At 44.6% G+C, this 23259-nt stretch overlaps 1 protein-coding gene and 5 non-coding genes across 6 annotated transcripts; 1 reads left to right on the top strand and 5 right to left on the bottom strand.

Moving 5' to 3' along the window:
* Positions 1-789: 789 nt before the first annotated feature.
* Positions 790-3893, bottom strand: UBC (ubiquitin C). Its single transcript, XM_063085446.1, has 2 exons — positions 3786-3893; positions 790-2922 (listed from the first exon to the last, which is right to left on the bottom strand). Exon 2 carries the CDS (start codon positions 2917-2919, stop codon positions 862-864), a length of 2058 nt encoding a protein of 685 aa, XP_062941516.1. The 5' UTR covers positions 2920-2922; positions 3786-3893; the 3' UTR covers positions 790-861.
* Positions 3894-8748: 4855 nt separating this feature from the next.
* On the bottom strand, positions 8749-8820 carry TRNAA-UGC (transfer RNA alanine (anticodon UGC)). The gene has a single exon. It is a non-coding gene; the product is annotated as a tRNA-Ala (tRNA).
* Positions 8821-11886: 3066 nt separating this feature from the next.
* TRNAD-GUC (transfer RNA aspartic acid (anticodon GUC)) lies at positions 11887-11958 on the bottom strand. The gene has a single exon. It is a non-coding gene; the product is annotated as a tRNA-Asp (tRNA).
* A 433-nt stretch (positions 11959-12391) lies between these two features.
* On the bottom strand, positions 12392-12464 carry TRNAF-GAA (transfer RNA phenylalanine (anticodon GAA)). The gene has a single exon. It is a non-coding gene; the product is annotated as a tRNA-Phe (tRNA).
* Positions 12465-21167: 8703 nt separating this feature from the next.
* TRNAD-GUC (transfer RNA aspartic acid (anticodon GUC)) lies at positions 21168-21239 on the bottom strand. Its single transcript has one exon. It is a non-coding gene; the product is annotated as a tRNA-Asp (tRNA).
* Positions 21240-21515: 276 nt separating this feature from the next.
* Positions 21516-21587, top strand: TRNAA-UGC (transfer RNA alanine (anticodon UGC)). The gene has a single exon. It is a non-coding gene; the product is annotated as a tRNA-Ala (tRNA).
* The last annotated feature ends 1672 nt before the right edge of the window (positions 21588-23259 follow it).

The raw sequence follows: 23259 nt of genomic DNA, 5'->3' as shown, positions 1-23259 counted from the left end.
ATGCCTACCATCTGCTGCCAATTCCTTATATTAAACCAGCTTCCCTGCCATTTCCACCTTAGGTTCCAGTCACAATGCGTAATTCCTTACCAGTGCCACCTAACTGGACAAATGCCACTTCTATACACTTGTGCAAATTAAGACCAGAGGTCAATTGCTTCACCTGATTAGGTTATACACGAACCCTTCCTCTGTAGTAAATACAAAATTTGAGTTCATCTTGTCAAGTTAACCTCAGTAATCATGGTATTTCTACCAATAGTTTTTATTCTCTAAATAACCATTAACTGCTATCTGAACTTCCCACACAGTGTGTAAGTGTACTTTCTACTTGTTACCTGCCACACCTTTTCAAAAAAATCCGGTCAAAGGCCAAAACTTCAGATCCCCCCCCCCCCCCCAGCCAGCTGCCAAAAAATTCTGGTCAAGTGACTTCTGCAGATCAATTTTAGAGATGTATCCCCTCCTATCATTCCTTTTGGGGGGGGGGGTGCACAGAGCTGGCCTGCACAACTCCCACCTTTTTAACACCTCCTTCCCAGTGTTCCAGAAACTGTCCCACTCTCAGGTATCTCACCCTCAAACCACACTTTTAAAGTCAGCAGCTCACAAGTATATCTAACATATGGAAAATACCTTTACCTCCCAATAGCCTAGTTTTATTAGTATCCACCTGCTACAGTTCTATATTAAAGCCACCTTTGACATTTCTTACCTCATGGTTAAGACAGAAACACTGGTAAAAACTGATTCCCGCACACCCCACTACAACAAACAACAAAAGACAACTTTGGAATGCAACAACTTTATTGAAAGAACAGTGCAATGAAATTTGTTGAAAGCTTAAAAGGAAGGAAAAACTTAGACACCACCCCTCAAGCGCAGGACCAAGTGCAGAGTGGACTCTTTCTGAATGTTGTAGTCAGAGAGGGTGCGTCCATCTTCCAGCTGTTTCCCAGCGAAGATCAACCTCTGCTGGTCAGGGGGGATCCCCTCCTTGTCTTGGATCTTGGCCTTGACGTTCTCAATGGTGTCACTGGGCTCGACCTCGAGGGTGATGGTCTTGCCAGTCAGGGTCTTCACGAAGATCTGCATCCCACCTCTGAGACGGAGCACCAGGTGCAGGGTGGACTCTTTCTGGATGTTGTAGTCAGAGAGGGTGCGACCATCTTCCAGCTGTTTCCCAGCGAAGATCAACCTCTGCTGGTCAGGGGGGATGCCCTCCTTGTCTTGGATCTTGGCCTTCACGTTCTCGATGGTGTCACTGGGCTCGACCTCGAGGGTGATGGTCTTGCCGGTCAGGGTCTTCACGAAGATCTGCATCCCACCTCTGAGACGGAGCACCAGGTGCAGGGTGGACTCTTTCTGGATGTTGTAGTCAGAGAGGGTGCGACCATCTTCCAGCTGTTTCCCAGCGAAGATCAACCTCTGCTGGTCAGGGGGGATGCCCTCCTTGTCTTGGATCTTGGCCTTCACGTTCTCGATGGTGTCACTGGGCTCGACCTCGAGGGTGATGGTCTTGCCGGTCAGGGTCTTCACGAAGATCTGCATCCCACCTCTGAGACGGAGCACCAGGTGCAGGGTGGACTCTTTCTGGATGTTGTAGTCAGAGAGGGTGCGACCATCTTCCAGCTGTTTCCCAGCGAAGATCAACCTCTGCTGGTCAGGGGGGATCCCCTCCTTGTCTTGGATCTTGGCCTTGACGTTCTCGATGGTGTCACTGGGCTCGACCTCGAGGGTGATGGTCTTGCCGGTCAGGGTCTTCACGAAGATCTGCATCCCACCTCTGAGACGGAGCACCAGGTGCAGGGTGGACTCTTTCTGGATGTTGTAGTCAGAGAGGGTGCGACCATCTTCCAGCTGTTTCCCAGCGAAGATCAACCTCTGCTGGTCAGGGGGGATGCCCTCCTTGTCTTGGATCTTGGCCTTCACGTTCTCGATGGTGTCACTGGGCTCGACCTCGAGGGTGATGGTCTTGCCGGTCAGGGTCTTCACGAAGATCTGCATCCCACCTCTGAGACGGAGCACCAGGTGCAGGGTGGACTCTTTCTGGATGTTGTAGTCAGAGAGGGTGCGACCATCTTCCAGCTGTTTCCCAGCGAAGATCAACCTCTGCTGGTCAGGGGGGATCCCCTCCTTGTCTTGGATCTTGGCCTTGACGTTCTCGATGGTGTCACTGGGCTCGACCTCGAGGGTGATGGTCTTGCCGGTCAGGGTCTTCACGAAGATCTGCATCCCACCTCTGAGACGGAGCACCAGGTGCAGGGTGGACTCTTTCTGGATGTTGTAGTCAGAGAGGGTGCGACCATCTTCCAGCTGTTTCCCAGCGAAGATCAACCTCTGCTGGTCAGGGGGGATGCCCTCCTTGTCTTGGATCTTGGCCTTCACGTTCTCGATGGTGTCACTGGGCTCGACCTCGAGGGTGATGGTCTTGCCGGTCAGGGTCTTCACGAAGATCTGCATCCCACCTCTGAGACGGAGCACCAGGTGCAGGGTGGACTCTTTCTGGATGTTGTAGTCAGAGAGGGTGCGACCATCTTCCAGCTGTTTCCCAGCGAAGATCAACCTCTGCTGGTCAGGGGGGATGCCCTCCTTGTCTTGGATCTTGGCCTTCACGTTCTCGATGGTGTCACTGGGCTCGACCTCGAGGGTGATGGTCTTGCCGGTCAGGGTCTTCACGAAGATCTGCATCCCACCTCTGAGACGGAGCACCAGGTGCAGGGTGGACTCTTTCTGGATGTTGTAGTCAGAGAGGGTGCGTCCATCTTCCAGCTGTTTCCCAGCGAAGATCAACCTCTGCTGGTCAGGGGGGATGCCCTCCTTGTCTTGGATCTTGGCCTTCACGTTCTCGATGGTGTCACTGGGCTCGACCTCGAGGGTGATGGTCTTGCCGGTCAGGGTCTTCACGAAGATCTGCATTGTCTGTTACAAGGGAAAGGCAAATGACAACCCAAGAGTTTAGCAGACTATCCAGTTGAATTCCTACTGCCAGAAACTAAGTATCATTTTATACTAGTTTAAACAACTATAATAAGCTTGCCTAAAAAACTCCCGAAATACACGCGACAGATGTGACAAACTACAAAACCCAGGTTTTAGCCACTTACTAGGGAAAAGCATAAACACGTAACCAATGTAAATTCAGGGGCCTCACTTCATTTATCTTCCCCCTTCAACGGATGTCTGGCCCCCTGACAACTCAGCAAGGTCGACCGCAGGCCCAAACCCTGTTGTCCCGCGACTGAGAAAAACGTACGCCACACATACCGGCAGGTGGCCCCACCCTACATTACCACCCAACGAAACGGGTGACGTCACCTGACCGCGATGACGAGCTTGCGCCCTCTCCCTCCACAGCACCACTGCTGAGCAGCACCGCCATACTCAGCACCCGTCAACGGACGAAAAACGACTTCTCAGTCACTCCATGAGACAGACTTGGCGTCAGAATCCCCGTACAGTGCCCAGTCCCGTCCAAACAAGTATGTGCTCTCCCGCCCTACTTAAGGCCTTAAAGAGCCCTTCTTTTTTCCCCCCCACCCACCATACCCCCAGGCTTGGGTCCCCAACCTCGTAGGCCGCTTTATAGCAAGGCCTCTTCCAATTACGGCTCCGAAACGGCCGCCATCTTACTACGTTTCTCCCCCTCAAAGCCACTCTGCTCGCGGGCCCCGGGCGACTAACAGCCTCGGCTGCCTCTCCGCCCGCAGAGGGAACCTCTCCATCCTCCCTTGTGGCCAAACGGCCACTACAGTCAGGGCCAGTGCTGCGGCCGCTCTACTCACCAAGTGGTGATGGTAACTGCACACACAGAAAGACAGAAGCCGAACTGCCGACCTTCACGAAACTAGCTGCGCCACACCCGGCGCTTGCTTATATAGTCATCTGTGACGCTGCCCCGGAGAGATCCCTCCGCAGAAACGCCGAGAAGGGACTACTTTTTCATCCTGTTCCGCTCTCTGGAAAGAAAATTCGAGTCCCGGAGTTACCCAGTCCCCCTCCTAAAATGTCCTCCTGTTGGGACTAGGGCTTTCGGGCTGAATCTGGTGGGGGATAGACCGCCGTCCTGTCCGGCCTGGCGGAAGGGTCAGCGCGGCCGTTGCGCGCTGCGTCCACGGACGTCGCCGGCACTTGACTTGGGGGAGGGGAGGCGGCCAGCGGGTAACGCGAAAACCCGGTGCGGAATCCCGCGGCGCTGGGAGTGGGAGGGCGGCCTGAGCCCACTCCCCTCAGCCCCAACGGTCCCCGCCGGTTCTCGAGACCCGCACTTGGCGCACGAGGGGCGCCAGCCGGGTGCCTGTGGGGAGTTAGGGCGCCCCTCCGCTCGTGCGCACCCCGCCCTGCCACCCCACCTTCCGGTCCTCTGCGAGAGAGGGGTCTTTATTTTGTGTCACATTACAGATAATCATAGTGTGTGTTTTGCTAAACTCTCCTCACCCGCAGGACCGTCGTGGGTGCTCCCCGGGACCCCAGCCCCCAACTTGTGGTGACCGGGCCCATCCCCCTCCGAGCGGGCACTGGGACAAGGCGAATGACTCGGCAAATCTCAGATTCACAGGCCAAGGCCTCTGATCTAAGGACAAGCAGTCCTCAAAAAAACGAAAAATGTCTTGCCAACGGAGAAACGAATCTGGCGTGTCTAGATTGAATTTGGAAAATAAAAAGGGAAAATCCATACAGCTTTTTAAAACTACTCGTATTGGAGTTGGAACTGAAAGCTGACAGAACTAGGTCTTTCTAGGTTGTTCTTGAGCCTTCCCGTCTATTCTCGGTGGCCTCGGGTTTGAGAAGGTTGTACTTAGCTGTCAACAAGGAGCATCGAAATTTCAGTTCTTTCGATATTCAGTTTAGCCCAGATATTGAATCCACTTAAGCCTGAGATTTTAGAAGACACGAATTTCAGTCCTGGCCGGCGAGGGGCGGGGGTGTGGTATTTAAATATGTCGCATATGAAATGTAATTCTACGAGAAAATTCCGTTTTGATAAAAGAGGGGGTACAAAGGATCACCAGCCAAATTTTTAATTTTTTTCCACAGCCTATTTTGTGAGCCCTACGTGTCATTTCTTCAACGTTTTAAAAGTGTTTTACCGTACCAGCCAGCCTCCAAAAACAAAAAACCAAAAAAAAAAAAAAAAAAGGAACGTGTTTTCAAATATATGAGCTTGGTGAGATTTTAAAACAGGTTTTTAAAAATTAACATTGAAAAGTCTCCCTCACACCCTCAATTCCCCAGCCACTCTTCCTTCTGGACTGTTCTAGAAATATTCCCAGTTTCTACAATGGGAGGGGGGGATGTTTTTTAACATCTACCCTAAAGCCTTCGAGAAAAAAAGACAGGAAAAGAAGCTACTAACTGAAAAATGTTCTGCCCTTAGGAAAAGGCTGCATTCCTATTTTAGGTTATTATATAAAAAATCTACTCTGACCAGGTCAGAGTTATTTAAACATTATACTTAAAATGTGAGACAAAACAGAACTATGTATCTTCTGTGGTAACCTATGTTTGTATGTATTTATAAAAATACAAGCTCTGAGCATTGTTCAAAATAGACAACCTCTAATTTTTAACATTTTTCAAAGACAATTCATGTGATACTGGGAAATTAAAATACATAATAATTTTTAAAAAGTCATTTTCCAGGTTTAGCAGGAGACCCCAGTGATTTCCAACACAGATTTCTGTGAAAGTTATTTATTTCTAGATTTCAGGAAGCTTTTTATTTATTTTATTTTATTTTTAAAATTTTTTGGCAGCTGGCTGGTATCAGGAAGTTTCTAAAGGAACAATATAAGCTGAGGTTCCTTCTAAGGTGACCAGGCCTGGCTTCAAACCACACCCTGTTTGCTTTTGGCTGTTGCTTTGCTGCAAGCCTTGTGATTCATGTTGTTTAAAGGCTGAGTCACGAGCTTTGTGACATAGCATTTTTTCACAGTCCAAAAGATACAGAGTAAAAACAGCCCTGATTTCAAAGGAGAGGAGGAGAGGAGAAGAGAAGGGAGGAGAGGGGCTTGGGCTGTGGGAATGGGCCAAGGGTTAGCTCCAAAGAGAAACCAGTGTTGTCTCCAGCAGAAAAAATTCCCCAGGGGCTGACCCGTGGCTCACTCGGGAGAGTGTGGTGCTGACACCACCAAGGCCAAGGGTTAAGATCCCCTTCCCGGTCATCTTTAAAAAAAAAAGAAAGAAAAGAAAACATTCCCCAAACACCCCAACATTCCCTAACTTCAGTGTAACAGTGGGTTGTTATTGAAACAAAGAAATAAACATTTCTCCAAGGTTTCTGAGGTGAGAGGGAGAGGCAGAGAAAATGATCTCCCCAAAGAGAGAGACTGCTGATGTTTCTCTGGAGCAGTGGTTCACAACCAGGAGTGATTTGCCCTTCAGGGGACATTTGGCAATGTTTGAAGACGTTTTTGTCACAACTGTGGGGGTGGAGATGGGGGAATGCTACTTCTAGCATCTAGTGGTGGAGTCTGAGGATGCTGCTAAACATTCTACAATGGACAGTCCCCCACAACAGAATTATTCTGCCCAAGATGTCAGTAGTGCCAAGGTTGAAAACCCTGTTTTACAGAGGACTTTTGTTGTTGTTAGAACTTCTTTTCTATTTTCTGAAAAAGGCTGCTAAAGTCTTAATATCCCACTTGGACTCAGGAGTTGGCTATCAAGTCATGCTCCTAAAACCTAAACTCCCTTGACCTAGAATGTGATGTGCTAGAATGTGCGAGAAGCTGGATGAGTCATTGGATCCATTCTTAGTTCGTTTCACCCACAGATCCATCCTTTGGAGGCACCCCAGGGAAAGACTGCTTAGGAGCTGGCACCAACGATAAAATGACAGAGGCCCAGCAACAGGGCAGGATTGGCAGGTAGATGTGAGCACGTGATGGGCTGAGCTCACAAAGGGCTAGGGTGTTGGGCTGCAGCTGGAGGGGGTGGGGGTGGACTGGTGCCAGCTTGTCTGTTTACCTGTCTTTTTTCCCCAGAAGAATTCAGTTCCCCTGAAGGTCACAGCCCTGTAGGTGACTAATTCAGATCACGAAACCCTCAGAGAGCACAAGGGTCAGCATACATTTTTCCCCCAACAGAAAGAGTGAAATCAGAGCTGGATGGGAAAGGTTTGCCTTGCTTTGTCATCGGTTATATAACTATAAAAGGTTGTCAAGGGTATCCGCAGGTTAGAGGCCTTACAAACCAAAAGAAAAAAAAAACCCAAGGGATTTTGTTCTTTTCCCCGTTTACATGTGCGCTTTTGAATTGTATGGCAAACTGCTCCAGCCAAAAAATAACCAATTCATCCCTCGCCAGTCAAAATCAGGGTTAAGTTCTAGTCTCCAAATTTGCCTAGTTTGGGAATGTTAGGAAGTTATTTAATAACCTATTTGGTTTTTGTTGTTGATTGTTTTTGTTTTTAAATTGTGGTATAATACACATAACAAAATTTACTATTTTTAAGTGTACAGTTCATTGGCATTAAGTACATTCATGTTGTTATGCAACCGTCACCCTATCCATCCACAGAACTATTTTCATCTTGAAATACTGAAACTCTCTCTGTACCCATTAAATAACTCCCCACTCCCCATGCCACCAGCCCCTGGCACCCACCATTCTACTTTCTGTCTCTATGAATTTGCCTACTCCAGCTACCTCAGCTTTGTTTTTGTTTTTTTTAAGTGTAAAATAAAATTTAATAGTTGGAAAAACATTTTTTTTTCAAAGATTTACAACTTTCTTAGGAAGCACCAATTCCCAACACAAGCCTTTAATATTAAAAACTCCTTATGATATCTGTTCTTGTCATGCATTATTAGAAATATTTAATTATAAAAAAAAGAAATATTTAATTATAGGATACAAAGTAAAACAGAAGCATATAATTACTTTTGTGTTAGGCCTGATCACTTTAAAAATAACCCTCAACTTTTTGTTCCCTAAACCATGTTGACATTTAGGGAGGAATAACCTTCACCGAAACTCATTAGGAGGAACAGGAATTGTCACCAATGCGTCACCACCTAACTGGTGAGTCATTTCATGAATTTCAATTGCCTTATCTCAAAAATGAAAGCTTTGCAAAGACGCACATCCCTCCACCTCTAAGATTAGATGCTTTTACCATTTAGAACATGAAGTCAACTGAGAGAATAGAGGTGAGAGGTGAGGAATTCATTATTACTGCAGACAAAGAACTGTACCCACAGAATGCAACAGGATCCCTTCTCTCTATAAAAGTACATTTTTATTTTTAATGATAAAATACAGATACAGTATATAAATATAAACGTAAGCAGTATGTGCATCAAAGCCATTAATTCATTATATCCATTCGTGACATGTTGATGAAGCAAAGCCCATGTTGGGAAGCTAGTTTGCTTTGTGGTTGCTCCCTCCGAAAATGGTGTATTACTACAGCATGAAGAGGAAGTGGCTCCGACCTTCAAATGACTTAAATACTTGCACTCTGATGGCCAGGAATGAGTCAACCGTCCCCAATGCCAGCTTACTGCAGTCATAATGCTGCTAAACCTACAGTAAACTCCCAAAATAACCATTCTGCTCACTTTTTCTGTGGTCTCAAAACAAGTTAGGTTTTGCCTTTACATTTTTCTGCTAATTCTTCCTCTCTGCTTCTTCAAAGAAATGCACATTTGGAATGTTAGGGATTTCAGAAAGGGAAGATCACACCTAATATGAAAATCCCAGCTCAAGTAGAGCCACCAGGAGAAATAAAAGTAAAAGACCGAGTGGAGATGCCGGGGATCGAACCCGGGGCCTCATACATGCAAAGCATGCGCTCTACCACTGAGCTACATCCCCCTCCCTCTTTGCTCTCCCTCCTGAAAATCTCTGCTATGGTCTATACTTAAAGGGCTTGCTTTTGTTTTTTTCCCTAAATCAAAACTTTGTATGTTTAAATGGATGTTAGAGATAGGCAAAAGCTAACCAAAATAGTTTCTTGTTTCCCAGATAGCAGATAGACCCGTTCTTCACAGCCTTGCAACTAAAATTCTAGCTGCTACCAGAACCAAAAAACAAAAAAACAATACCCATTCTTGAATGGCACTCCTCAAAGACAGAAAAGGAAAGGAAAATAGTTTCTTCCCAATAAATAAGGGTGTTGACCCGATTGTACCTCCACCCAGAAATCTCTGATTTCTCATCCTTTGAAGCCATTCTAACCTTCAGTGACTTTGAGTTTTGCTCAGCTACTTGAAGACTTTGTTTTTCTCCCAAAAGAACTGTTTTGAATAGAAAAACAAGAAAACTCAAACAAACAGACAGAGCCAGTCCCCAGAATCAAGGGTTAAACTTGGAGGAAGGAGTCTCTTTACAATATCCTACCAGGGAAAAAAAACCAAAAAACGTTCTTTAACTGTGGATTAGCCTCTCTCTTTTCCAGAGGGCTTATCAAGCACACCAGGAGAGAGAAGCCACAATGTTTAGTGTCCTTCAGATTATCAGCGATGAAGGAGCAGGTAAGAGGCAAGGAGAGGGCAGAAAACTGAAGGTGTCTCTTTCTACCAGCCTTGAGATTTCCTGGGAAATAGTCACTGTGAAAGGGAGACTTCACCTCAAAAATGTCCTGCCACCTTGTTCCCTATCAACTCCCTGCTGGTGCCTGAAACTCATCCACAGGAATGCCTGGACACAGCAGCTGTGATTGTGTTACCTAATCTCTCTGGGCCTCATCTGCGAAATGGAGATTTTAATAGTACCCGCCTTGTCAGATTGTTGTGACAATTCAGCGCATTACACATAAAACATTTAGGGCAGTGTCTGGTAGAAGGTGCATGCTCTGAAATGTGAATTACGGCTATGATAGATGTTGATATCATTATGTGATCTCCAGCAGAGGGCTGCTGCTTCTCGCTTCCACACAAGGCATAAACTGATGTTTTGCTGATCCTGTTTTGGTGAGACTGAGGGGGGAAAGCAGGAGGGCGATGGGGTGAGGTGTGGAATGGGACCACTGTGTAACCATCTGTTACAGGGCACGGGGGGGGGCACTCAGCTCCTGGCTTGGCTCCCCAAAATCTTGTTACTGAACCCAGGTCCTGCTGCCTGCCCCCTTTCAAAAACAAACATCTCAAAAGTCAAATTTTGGTAAAGACGGAAGTCGGCTTTTATTCAGGAATAGTGGCAACCTGAGGAGAGATGTGAGGCTAACCCATCTCTCTGGTAAACCTGAAGGAGAGTGGCCAGACTAAAGCTATATCAAAGACTCACATTTACTGAGGGGTTTTTAAGGAGGGGACTGAAGGAATGGAATGTGGGAAATGAAAAGCAGGAGCAAGGGGGATGTGCAAGGGGCCAGATGCAAATTCTTGCCAAGGCTCCATCTGGTTTCTGCTCCCATCCTTATCTCAGGGTCCTGCTGGATAGTACGTGCCTTGTTGCAAGTTTGCAGCTTCAGGCCGACTGGAAAACAACTTTACATTTACGTAAATAATGTCATCTTGCCCCATAACCAAGGCTCAAAATATCAAATAACATGGGAAAAGAGGGAATCAGAGAAATGCATGTCAAGGAAAAAAAATTGTGTTCTTTTAAAATCTTCTAGAGCCCATGTGGTTAAAGTCCCAACATGGCTTCAGTCTTGCTCACTCCAACACATCCTCTGTCCTTATTTCTCTAGCTCAAGTGGGAGGCCAAGAGAGACAGACCCTGGTGGTAGAACAGAATGATGGCGCCATAGGTGGCATTATTTTGGATATGGGATATGGTTCAGGAACAAGCCAAGAGATTGTATTCAGTTCAGTGGGTGCCCCTGCTTCCTCTCTTGCCCACCTGCATGGCAGCCAGAGTGCTCTGCTCAAAACTGTTAGCATCAAATCCATACTCCTTACTCTCCATACCCCTTTAAGGCCTTTGTGATCTGGGCTCTGACTTCATCTCCTGTGCCTCTCCCTCTCCCTTGTTGGACTACCAGTCACACCACCTCCATCTCAGGGCCTTTGCACTTGCTGTTTGCTGCTCCCTCTGCCTGGAATGCTGTTCCCCAGGTGTTTAGTTTTTTTGGCTGTTGGCGGATACAAGGATTGAACCCTGGACTTTGGTGTTATCAGCACCACAGTCTAACCACTTAGATAACCAGCCCCCCTCCTCCCCACCACCTTTTTTTCTTTTTGTTGCCCAGCTCTTCTCATGATTAGCTCCTTCTCATTGTCCAGGTCCTGGCTCAAATGTCACCTCCTCAGAAAGGCTTTCCTAACCACCTCTCTAAAGGGACCTACAAATCCCACTCATTCCCTATCACACCCCTCTGGTTGGTTGTGTTTTTCTTCATAACATTTACCCATTATCTTACTATTTGTTTATTGTCTGTGTCCCTCACTAGGTTGTAATTTCAGCAGGGCAAGGCCTTGTCTATCTTGTTTCCTGCTGTACTCCCAAGTGCCGAGAACAGTTCCTGGCATATATTAGGTACTCTAAATATTTGTCAAATGAATGTGAAAAAAATAAGTGAAAAAATGAATAAATCAATGGAAGAATAGGATCATGGGAAGGATGATAGCTATATTCAGGAAGTTGAGTCTGTAACTGAATTAAGACAAGAAAATGTCTCAAGTCCATAAATATTTTCTGAGGGCCAACCTTGGGGCGGGAGCAAGACATAAGAAGATGGAATACTGGCAGCAGAATAAGCAGTTCCTGTACTTAGAAGTTGACAACCTTGTCTGGAAAACTGTTATACTGAATAAACCATTTACATCAGGAAATAGAATAACAATTCAGCGTGAGAGCCTTGTCTTTTCCTTTCTCTTTCATAACCTTGTAACTAACCATTCAGGAACTAGAGGTGACCAGGACTAAGCAGCAGGTCAACAGACAACCGCAGAACCGAATCTTGCTTGCAGAGAAACGATAAAATGATGAAGAAGCCTCCCCGTCGGGGAATCGAACCCCGGTCTCCCGCGTGACAGGCGGGGATACTCACCACTATACTAACGAGGACTAGCCTTGTGAACCCCTTCTCAAGGAGCTCCTTTAAGGTAAATTTACTTCCCCTAAATATTGTCATGTTCTAGGAATTAAATATTTTCTACTTTTTCTACAAACCAACCTCAAATCCGACTTGACTTAATACTATTTTAAGGTGGCCGTTTCCTGCTCTGCTTTTTATTTCGCCGCGAGGGACTAGAGAACAGAAATAAAAAGCAAAAATTAATGAACAGACATCGACAAACATAACAGAGATCAATAAGCACTTACGAAATAAAAGACACGGAGCTAGGAAGAACCTGACCTTGTGTGGATTTACCCAAATGGGGATTTACAGGGAAGTCTCCGGTCCGTTTGGCTTCCCGCCTTACTAACTGGAAGGATTCAGTTTAGCTTCCATTCATTACCGCTTGCCGCCCTTTAGCCCGGAAGGAAAAGGGAGAACTGCCGAAACCCGGGATCGAACCAGGGACCTTTAGATCTTCAGTCTAACGCTCTCCCAACTGAGCTATTTCGGCAGTTGCTGTCGCTGCCCTCTACTTCTGTCCTCCTCGTCGTTCCAAAGGCCCCGGGCTTGCAGCCAGGCTGAGTTCGATGCCGAAAATCAAGCGTCGGCGGGAATCCACCGCCTGCCTGGATTGCCCGGAACCTGCGCGCGGTGGCCCCTTCTCGTCTTTCAAGACCACCGCCTCTGGGAAGCCTTCCTGATTCCACCTCCCAACAGGGCCCCTGTCCCTTATTGTTTATTGTTAGCTTATTTAACATTTTTTCCTGTCTATTATCTGTCTCCCCAGCTAGAATGACAGACCCAAAAGGAGCGGGGAAGTCGTCTGCTTCAGTTACTGCTGTATTTCTTGGTTGCCTAGAATAGTGCCTAGCACATAGTAGGTGCTTAAGAAATATTCGTTGACTGAATGAAAGAACGAACGAATGAATGAATGATATCTGACTCAGAGCTCAGCTTTCTCAAGCTCCCTTCTCTGCCCAAAGGAATAAGGTCACCCCTTGGGTGCATCTCCCCAAGCAGCGCGAGGTGTGGCAGGGATGCTGACCGAGCCAAGGCCTGTGGGAGGACACATCGGCCAGAATGTGGCTATCCTTGGGCAATGGTGATTCAGATCCGGCCTCTAAGCGTAGCCTACATACCTGTGCACACCTGCTCAATGGCAAGGTATGAAGAAATCCACAGGTCTGCATTTAGGCTGGGTTCTGCCGGCTTCCCTTCCCTTTGGGAAGTGAGTGGGGGGTGCTGTCTGGGGGAGGAAGAGGAAGTGGGGAGGTCCTTCACCACGTGAAGTCCATCCAATAAGCCTTCGCTGAGCACTGATGCCCATCTGGCCCACCAGTAACAGTAACAAGATAATTCGGTATAGTAGTAAATGCTAAGAAGAAGAATAAATCGTTGTGATGCCTGGCATACCTGGGGTGCAGGGCAGTAAGAGAAGGGAGCTCTGAGAAGACCTGAGGAATGAAGAACCAGCCATATTTTTTTTTTCTTTTCTTTTTTTTTTTTAAGATGACCAGTAAGGGGATCTCAACCCCTGACTTGGTGTTGTCAGCACCACGCTTTCCCAAGTGAGCTAACCAGCCCTCCCTATACAGGGATCCGAACCCGTGGCCTTGGTGTTATCAGCACTACACTCTCCCAAGTGAGCCACGGTCTGGCCCAAGAGCCAGCCATATTAAGACCGGGAAGAAGAGCATCCCAGACGGAGGGAACAGGTAGTGCAAAGGCCCTGAGGCTGAAACAAGGTTGGCTTGCTGGAAAAACAGAAAGAAAGTCTTCGGGGAAGAGGTGTAGAGGTCCAGAGGTCCAGGGGTAATAGGCAAAGTCTGAGAGGTGGGCAAAGGCCAGATCTTGCCAGCCTTGAAGTCCTCAAAGAAGGGCTTGTATTTTCCTTGATGAGTGTTGGAAAGTTGTTGGGGAGTAATGTGATTTACATCTTAAAAGTCTCCCCTGGCTGCTGTAGGGAAAATGGACAGGAGGGCTAGAGTGGCAGTGGGGAGACCAACTGGAGAGGCTGCTGCAGTGGCCCAGGCCAGAGCTGATGGTGTCTTTGGCCAGGAAAGAATAAATAAGGGGACAGGCTTGAGATAGGGTTCAGAAGGAAGATGGGAGGACTTGCTGATGGGTTTGATAAGAGTAGGAGAAATGAAGGGGTGAAGGATGACGCGCAAGGGTTGGCCTAGGCTACAGAGCGGGTGGAGGATGCTCTTGACTGAGGGCGGGAGCCCGCAGGGTGCGCAAGGCAATCAGGACTCTGTCATGAACGTGCTGCATGGTTTTTTTGGCGGCTGATCCGAACCCTTGACCAGTGTTATGGGCTGAATCGCATCCCTCCAAAATTTATATGTTGAAACCCTAATGCCCAATACCTCAGAATGTGACCGGAGATAGGGCCTTTAAAGAGGTGATTACATTAAAATGAGGCCGTCAGCGTGGGTCCTAATCCAATATGACTGGTGTCCTTAAAAGAAGAGGAGATGAGGACACAGACAACACACATGGGGGGTGGGGGTGGGAGGAATGTCCATGTGAGGATACAACGAGAAAGTGGCTGTCTGCAAGCCAAGGAGAGAGGCCTCAGAAAAAAACCAAACCTGCCAGCACCTAGATCTTGGACGTCCAGCTTCCAGAAGTGTGAGAAAATACATTTCTGTTGTTTAAGTCCCACAGTCCATGGTATTTTGTTATCGCAGTCCAAGCAGACTAATACACCTGGTTGGAATATACTTGCCCATCCTAACACTCACTGTGGCTGGATTTTCCTGGAGAGAGGGAAGATTTCTGATTTCTGGTGTATCATATTGGGTATGATTTGGGAGAAATAGGAGTGATTGTCTCCTTTCTGGAATCCTTGGCTCCAGAACAGAGCCCTGTCTAAAAAGCTTTCAGAAAAGGCCTTGCAAATGGTATTGGGGTGGGGGCAGGGATCAGCAACAGTGTATTCATTTCTGATATGGGTATCAGGTCTGGCTAGATCCAGCTCAAACAGCCAGTTCAGCAATGCAGCACACCTGGCTTTGAGCCTGTGCAAGAAGGAGTAGGCTTCGATGTCCACCTGGACCTTCAATCTACAGTGATCCCAAATCAAAGTGTGTGTTTTGGAAACGTAATTTACGTCATTTAAAAAAATCAGTAAGGGAAAACAGACCCCAGTCTCTTTTTTTTGGCAGCCGGCCAGTACTGGGAACTGAACCCTTGTCCTCAGTGACACAGGGCTACACTCTAGCCAACTGAGCTGACCCACCAGCACTTGTGACCGTTGTTAATATGTTTTAAAATTACTTATTCACTTTGTTTCGTTCCCCCATCTTTTCCAAATCATTCAGTTCATATGACACATCTCCTGTTTTTCTCACTTGAAAATATATCAGCTCAATGCTTAGCTTTGAGTTAAGCTTTCAATATAAAAGCTTTCAATAAATATTTGTTGAATAAATTAGTTACCAGGTCTTTTTTTTTTTTTTTTTTTTTAATAATTTGTCTGAGTTCACACAGCCTGTGAGTGGCAGGATTAGGTTTTTGTTTTTGTTTTTTTTCTTTTGGTGGTTGGCTGGTACAGGGATCAACCTTGGCCTTTGTGTTACAACACCATGCTCTAACCAACTGAGGTAACCAGCAGTAGGCCCCAAGTTATAAGGTCTTAATTACTGTGTTAGTCTTCTAGGGTTGCACTAACAAATTACCACAAACTGGGTGGCTTAAAACAACCGGAACTTATTCTGTCAGAGTTCTGGAGGCCAGAAGTTCAAAATCAAGATGTCATCAGGATTGGTTCCTTCTGGAGGCTCTGAGGGAAAAACAGTCTGACGCCTATCTCCTAGCTTTTGGTGCTGGCCGGCACCTTGGTGTTCCTCAGCTTGCAGACGCATCACTCCACTGCCTTCTTCTTTCCATGGCCTTCCCCTCTATGCCTCTGTGTGTTTTTCCCTTTTCTGTCTCTTAGAAGAACATGTGTCATTGGATTTAGGCTCCACCACAATACAGGATGACCTCATCTGGAGACCCTTACTTTAATTACATATGCAAAGAACCTTATTCCAAATTAGTTTACATTCTGAGGTTCCCAACAGACGTATCTTGTGAGGGCCAGTATTAGACCCATTACAATTACCATCACGTTATTTTATTTTTGTGAGTTGATTTTTTTATCAAAATATGCTCAGTATCAAGAATCATAGAAACGTATGAAGATATGAGCTGGTAAACACCCATATTTCTCTGCTGAAAAATAGCCCTCATGGAGGATAGTAGTTGAACATCATTCTGAGTCCCTTTCCTATGGATATATATGGAGAGAATATTAGATGAGAGATGGACATATGGTTCTTATCAAAATGGGGTCAGGACTGGCTGGCTAGCTCAGTTGGTCAGAGCATGGTGTTATAACACCAAGGTCAAGGGTTTGGATCCCATACTGGCCAGCCACCAAAAGAAAAAAATGGAATCATGCTCTATATTCTGTTTTTAACAAAAGTAGCAACATAATTTAAATTTAACAGAAGAAAGAAATCATAAATGAAATTGAAGGAATTACTGAATTTCAAGTAATTTCAGATAACTTTATCGTATGAGAGAAATTAGTTTCTAACCAATTCCTCTAAGAAAAAATATTCTTAAAAAAATTAAGCATTTTAGGGCTGGCCCGTTGCTCACTTGGGAGAGTACGGTGCTGATAGCACCAAGGCCACGGGTTTGGATCCTATATAGGGATGGCCGGTTGGCTCACTGGCTGAGCGTTGGTGCTGACTACACCAAGCCAAGGGTTGAGATCCCCCTACCGGTCATTTTAAAAAATAAAAATAAAAAATATAAAAAATATAAATTAAGCATTTTAGAGGCATTTTTAAAGAATTCATATCAATTTAAATGGCTATTTCATCACCTGACATATAGTAATTAATTCAACTGTCTTCTAACCTGTACCTATTTAGATTATTTGTGCATAGGTTTTTCCTTTTGTATTTAAGATTCGTTTCACGAAAGGCAAAATTCCATATATGAGATTATAAAGTCAGAGCCAGGGATATAAGATTTCCAAAGCTGTCTCTGAAAGGGCAGAAAGCTACCCATGCAGTTAAGGGTGTTACAGGACACGAGGTCTGCAATTACTTTTGGAACGTTGATGTTCGCAATGACTGGGCAACAACTATAGAAAACTTTCATGTGGTGGAAACATTAGCTGATAATGCAATCATCATTTATCAAACACACAAGCGAGTGTGACCTGCTTCTCAGCAAGATGTATTGTATCTTTCTGCCATTAGAAAGATAGCAGCCTTGACTGAAAATGACCCTGAAACTTGGATAGTTTGTAATTTTTCTGTAGATCATGACAGTGCTCCTCTAAACAATCGATGTGTCCATGCCAAAATAAATATTGCTATGATCTGTCAAACCTTGGTAAGCCCACCAGAAGGAAACCAGGAGATTAGCAGGGATAACATTCTGTGCAAGATTACATATGTAGCTAATGTGAACCCTGGAGGATGGGCACCAGCCTCAGTATTAAGGGCAGTGGCAAAGCGAGAGTATCCTAGATTTCTAAAATGTTTTACTTCTTACGTCCAAGAAAAAACTACAGGAAAACCTATTCTGTTCTAGTATTCACAGTGACCAAAGCAAGGCTGTTGGGACATTCCATGTTGGAGGAAAAAAAATTAAATGCTCTAAGTTGGAACATAGGATCTATAGCCTTGTCTCTGGCCCAAGACCTTGGTCTTGTGTGCAAAGATGAAGAAATATTGCAATAGTAAAGCTAAACCTCCAACACTAGCTGTCTCCTGCTAGATCTTCTCGCTCAGCATATAACTATAAGTACATGTAAAATTACATGCATATTGCTATATTTTTATTTGCTTGCTCCTAGAAGAGAAAAAAAAATCAACTTTGAAACACAACTAGGAATTGATGCTTTAATTTTTGGAAACTTTTTCAGAATTTTTAATTTACTATGGTCCGGCCTAAGATCCTCGGTTGTATCAGGTTTTGTGCAGAAAAGAAAAGCACAAAAGTTGAACGCACATGGGGCGTGTGCTTTCTGTGCACCAGATATCTGGATGGGGTTCTTTTTTCAGGCCTACAGTCAAATATATGACTAGAATTTTTTGACTTTTTGCTTTGTATAACCATAGAATTCATTGCTGCTGATTTCTATAATGATTCATGTTGTCATATAAGTGTCTCAATAACTGAGGGCTGTCAATAACCTGTGATTTCGCCTTTTCTATAGTCTTTCTCCCATGAAGAACCTTGGTTCTGATAGAGAAAGAGTGAAAAGCTTTAATCCCCCCTCCCAGATAACTTTATATTTCTATTATATTTTTTAGTTGTGTACTATGTGCTACAGATACTTTTCAGTTTGTTACAAACACAATTTGGCAATTCCTAAATTGGTTCTGCCTGCTTCCAAACAGAAAATCTGTACAAATCTCGCGGGTATAGACTACTTCCTGGTAAATGGTCAGGATAAAATGAGCTCATGTTTTCCTAAAATTTGTGAGAGAATATACGGTATTACTTGTTAAAGCAAATCAAATTGTTTGACATTTGATTCAATATTTCTAGTATTCAGTAATAGGTATGTTTGTTAGTTCTTCTGGTTTGGGTCAGTTTAAAAGATATGTTGCAAAGTATTCATAGAAAATGTGACCAATGCTCCTATTAGCCTCTTGATCAGAAACTTAAACAGAGCAGTAAAGGATTCTACATAATTCAAAAAAAAAAAAGGGCAGAAGTCATTTATAGTTCCATCCTCCCAATTCCATTCCTTTCTTTCCCAAACAAGTCTTGGTCATTTTTTTAAAGTACATGTATTTTTGTTTGTTTGTTTGTTTGTATCCCCGTACTGGCCTGCTGCCAATAAATAAATAAATAAATAAAATAAACGTTTTTTTTTTGTATTGAGGTGAAATTTACATAACATAAAATTAACTATTTTCCTGATCTGGATTTTTTTTTTGGCAGCTGGCTGGTGGGGAAAATTAGCCATTTTAAAGTGAACAATTCGGTGGCACTTAGCATATTTACAGTGTTGTGCCACCACAACCTCTATCTAGTTTCAAACATTTTCATCATCCCAAAGGAAACCTGTATCCATTAGCAATCATTCCCCATTTTCTCCTTTCCCCAGGCCATGGCAACCACCAATCTGCTTCCTGTCTAGGATTTTGTGAATTTGGTCAATTAAAAAAATTTAAAAACCAAAAAACAAAGTTTATTCATATCATAGACTAAAAATGGTAACTTATGTTTTACTCCCACTTATTCAAATGCTTGTAAAAATAAACTTTTTCCATAAGCTTTATGAACAAATCATTTTTCTTCTGTAAGTTCATGGTTAGTTGACTGTGATCTGTTGGTATTTTAGAATTTTTCTTAGTGATTTGAATAAATTATTTCTGTAATGAAGATATTAATCCTTTGCCAGAGTTCTTTATTTTCTACAGTTACCAAAGTAGTACATGGTCATAGTTAACAAAATACTTAAAGGCTTGTAATCAAGAAAAGAATATTTTCATTTCTGTCCAGGGAAGTCAGGCAACGTCTTTGGATTCCTTTTGCACTTGTGTTGGAGTGGGGAGGACTGAAGCCATGTTAGGACCTAAAACTGGCTGGGGAGGGGGGCAGGGGGAGTTGAAATTAAAAGGGGTAGTTTTGGGTTTTTTTCTTCTGTATTTCTTCCCATACCCTGACTTTATCTTGCTTGCAAAATAGAAAAACAAGGTCGAGAAGCTAATCAGTACCTTGTAAACCTAACAGTTCTTTGAGACTGCAGGGTTTGAGAAGTGATCAAGGCCAAATGTCAGGAAGCTGACCCTGGGCACCAGCCAAGTCAGCCAGAGCCCTGCAAGGCTGCACGAAGACTTTGCAAAGAAGTTGATTCCACTCTGGAGCAAATCAAAGTCCTGCAGGGCTCTGAGATGACAGCGAAGAAGAGAACAGAAACCAGACGAGGCCTTGGCGAGACCTTGCACTTGACTCCTTTTACGGAGCCCTGGTAGCTCATGGCCGCTTCTCTCCTGCTCTTCACTTCCCACATTCCATTCCCTCAACTCCGCTTTAAAAAAACCCTCAGCAAATCTGGGGCTTTGAGATGGAATTGCCGACCATCTCCTTTAGCTGAATACACCGCCTTCCTATAACACCAACCATTTGACTTCTGAGTAGTTTGCTTTCTTTCCTCCTTAAAGGGGTGGGCAGCCAGACTTGGGTTCCGTAACACTTGTAAGAACTGACTGTTGAATATGCTGCTATATTTTTCTTCAAATTTAATCTTTTGCTTTTTAAAATACATATACCTTTTTGATCCATCTGGAAGTTATTTTTGCAAAAGTGAGATGCAAGTCTAAATCGATATTTTTAATTTAGAAGGAAAAAGATGTTCCTTGACCTGAGATATTGGAACCATTAGACGTTTCCACAGTTTCAGGATTTCAATTAAATACAGCGGAGTATAATAAACAGAGAAAAATGGCCAATAAAGCCCTTGGTTATATAAATCCTATTGGTCTTAAAAAAAAAAAAAAAAAAAAAACTACGGCATGGGACTCCTACTGCTGTTTTTTATTAAAGCATTTTACTTTTATTTGACTTTTAAAATTTAGGTGATTCTTTATTTTTATTTATTTGTTTTTTTAGGTGTATCTTTTGATAAAAGTTGATTAAAGTAAGAAAGAAAGAAGGGAGAGAGAAAGGAGAGAAGGGAGGGAAGGAAGGAGGAAGAAAAGAAGGAAGGGAGGTGAGAGGGAGAAAAAGAAAATTTAAACAGTCCAGAAAGGTACAGAAATGGAAAATCAAAGAGTCACTCCTACCCACCATCCCAGTCCTTCTCCCCAAAGGTAACCTATGTCAAGAGTTAATTGTGACTTATGTGACAAGATAAGCGCTGTATAACTGTTACCTGTTTTTATTGTTCCTGTGATGCCGATCAGAAATATGAATATGTATATACTCACACGTGTGTTCGTGCGTATATACGTGTCATTTTTGCCATAAAAGGGAACCTATTCTGCACACTGCTGCACAGCTGTCTTTTTCCACTGACGATATAGTCGGGGAGCTGGACACTCTCCGGAGGGCCCTCGTTGACAGGGTCACAGGCACGACGTGACGCATACACCCTCGTGTAAGAGGGTTCATATATCACAGAGCGCTTTGGAGGGCAGGCCAGGAAGATGTTTTTCGCATCTCAAAATGTTGTAAAATTCTCACTGGTCTCCCCGTCGGGGAATCGAACCCCGGTCTCCCGCGTGACAGGCGGGGATACTCACCACTATACTAACGAGGACACGCCACCCGTGTATTTTTCAGGTTGGTACCTCTAGAGCGGCGTTGTCTGCCTACCGTTCCCACCCGCTCCGGGCCAAGGTCGCCACAGGTGCGACACTGGTCTTTGGGTTTTCCTGGGGCGGGAAGATGCCCCCTGGGGTCAACGGAGGCGCTGAGCATTCAGAAGCGAAAATGGGGAAAAAAAAATAAAAAGCAAAAACAGCGGAGAGCCCTGCGAACAGAGGGAGGGCATCACCTTCTGAATTACCACCCTCAGGACAAATACATGAGGGAAGGGGATGTAGCTCAGTGGTAGAGCGCATGCTTTGCATGTATGAGGCCCCGGGTTCAATCCCCGGCATCTCCACCTCTTTTATTCTTTCTTACCTCTAAATCACAGAAAGCAAAACAGGTTAGGGGACCCAAGACCAGGCATCCCCTTTCCCAACACTCTCGTGAAGTGAGCGCCGCTGATAGGGGCACCGCTAGTTCTCAGAAGTCCCTTCTCTTAATCACAGTTGCCCACTCTCCTGGAGATTCGGATTCAGTAAGTAGGCAGCTGGTGCCAGGGAATCTGCGTTTTTAAACAAACACTCCTAGTTACACGTGTCATCAAGCAGATAGAAAAACCCTGGATTTCTAAGGAAAGTCCTGCAACTAGCCATTCATTTGGTAACCCCTGAGGGCCTAATGTCAGCTAATGAAGACACATTGAGCACATACATTGTGCCCAGGTACAGTGTCAAGTACCCTGGTATCCCTGGATAAAACAGGCAAGGTGTCTCAGTCTTTAGACTTTATATTACAATCCAGGAGGCTAACAATAAACAACGTAGTTATATGTTCTATGAAGATGATAATAGTGATGACATGGAAACTTTAGGGACATGTGTGTGTGTGAACTGCTTTAGATAAGCCTGTCTGAAGAAACAGCATATCAGGCAGAGAAAGTGGCAGGTGCAAAGGCCCTGAGGTTATAGGTGGGGCGCTCTTTGTTGAAGGGGCAGGAAGAAAGTCCTGTGCCTGTGTAGTGAATGAGGGTAGAAGAAGGTTGAAATTTATCTTCAAAGACACTGGAAGACCTGTTCTCCAATGTTCATTGCAGCACTATTTACAATAGCCAAGAGTTGGAACCAGCCCAAATGTTCATCATCAGATGAGTGGATAAGGAAACTGTGGTATATCTACATAATGAAATTCTGCTCTGCTATACAAAGGAATGAAATACTACCATTTGCAACAATGTGGATGGACTTAAAGAAAATTATATTAAGTGAAACAAGTCAGGCACAGAAAGAAATACCACATGTTCTCACTTATTTGTGGGAGCTAAAAATAAATAAACACAAACAAATAAAGGGTGTGTGGGGGAAGAAGACACAATCACAACAATTCCTTGAACTTGTTAAGACAAGTGAACAGATATGATGGGGAGAGGGGAAGGGGGAGGAAAGAAGAACCGGTAAAGGGGTCACAAAAATCAACTACAATGCATATTGAGAAGTTAAAATTTAAAAAAAGAAATCTCAAAAACAACACAAACAAAAAAAGACACTGGAAGGCCTGCTACAGGGGAATGACATAATCAGACTTAGGTTTTAAAAGGCTCCCTCTGGCTGCCATGTGGAGATACGCCTGTGCAGGCAGGATGGATATTGGGAGAGGAGCCTGGATACAACCATGGCCCAGGCAGGAGCAGTGGGAGGCTTGCTCCACCGGGGCAGGGCAGCGGTGGAAGTGGGGAACATGGGGTGTGCGGGGGGGGAGGCTGGTTTTGGACAAATTCTGGAGGTACCTGAATAACATTTCCTAATTCAGGGTACCACACTTTATTCAGCCATTCCTCTTAGTCAAGTTACTTTGTCTCACTGAAATGCTGTAGTCAATGTTTAGTATATATATTATCCTTGCCTTCTGGTGCCTTTATCTCTATGGGACAGATTCCCATATGGAGCATTGCAGGCTCAAAGGGAATAGATGCTTCTATTTTTAAAATGCTTGCACTTTAAATATTGCTAGATTTCTTCTGCTAAAGTTTG

Source organism: Cynocephalus volans, chromosome 2 (assembly GCF_027409185.1).
Source record: "Cynocephalus volans isolate mCynVol1 chromosome 2, mCynVol1.pri, whole genome shotgun sequence".
Taxonomy (NCBI): domain Eukaryota; kingdom Metazoa; phylum Chordata; class Mammalia; order Dermoptera; family Cynocephalidae; genus Cynocephalus; species Cynocephalus volans.
This window is presented reverse-complemented; position numbering and strand designations above follow the sequence as displayed.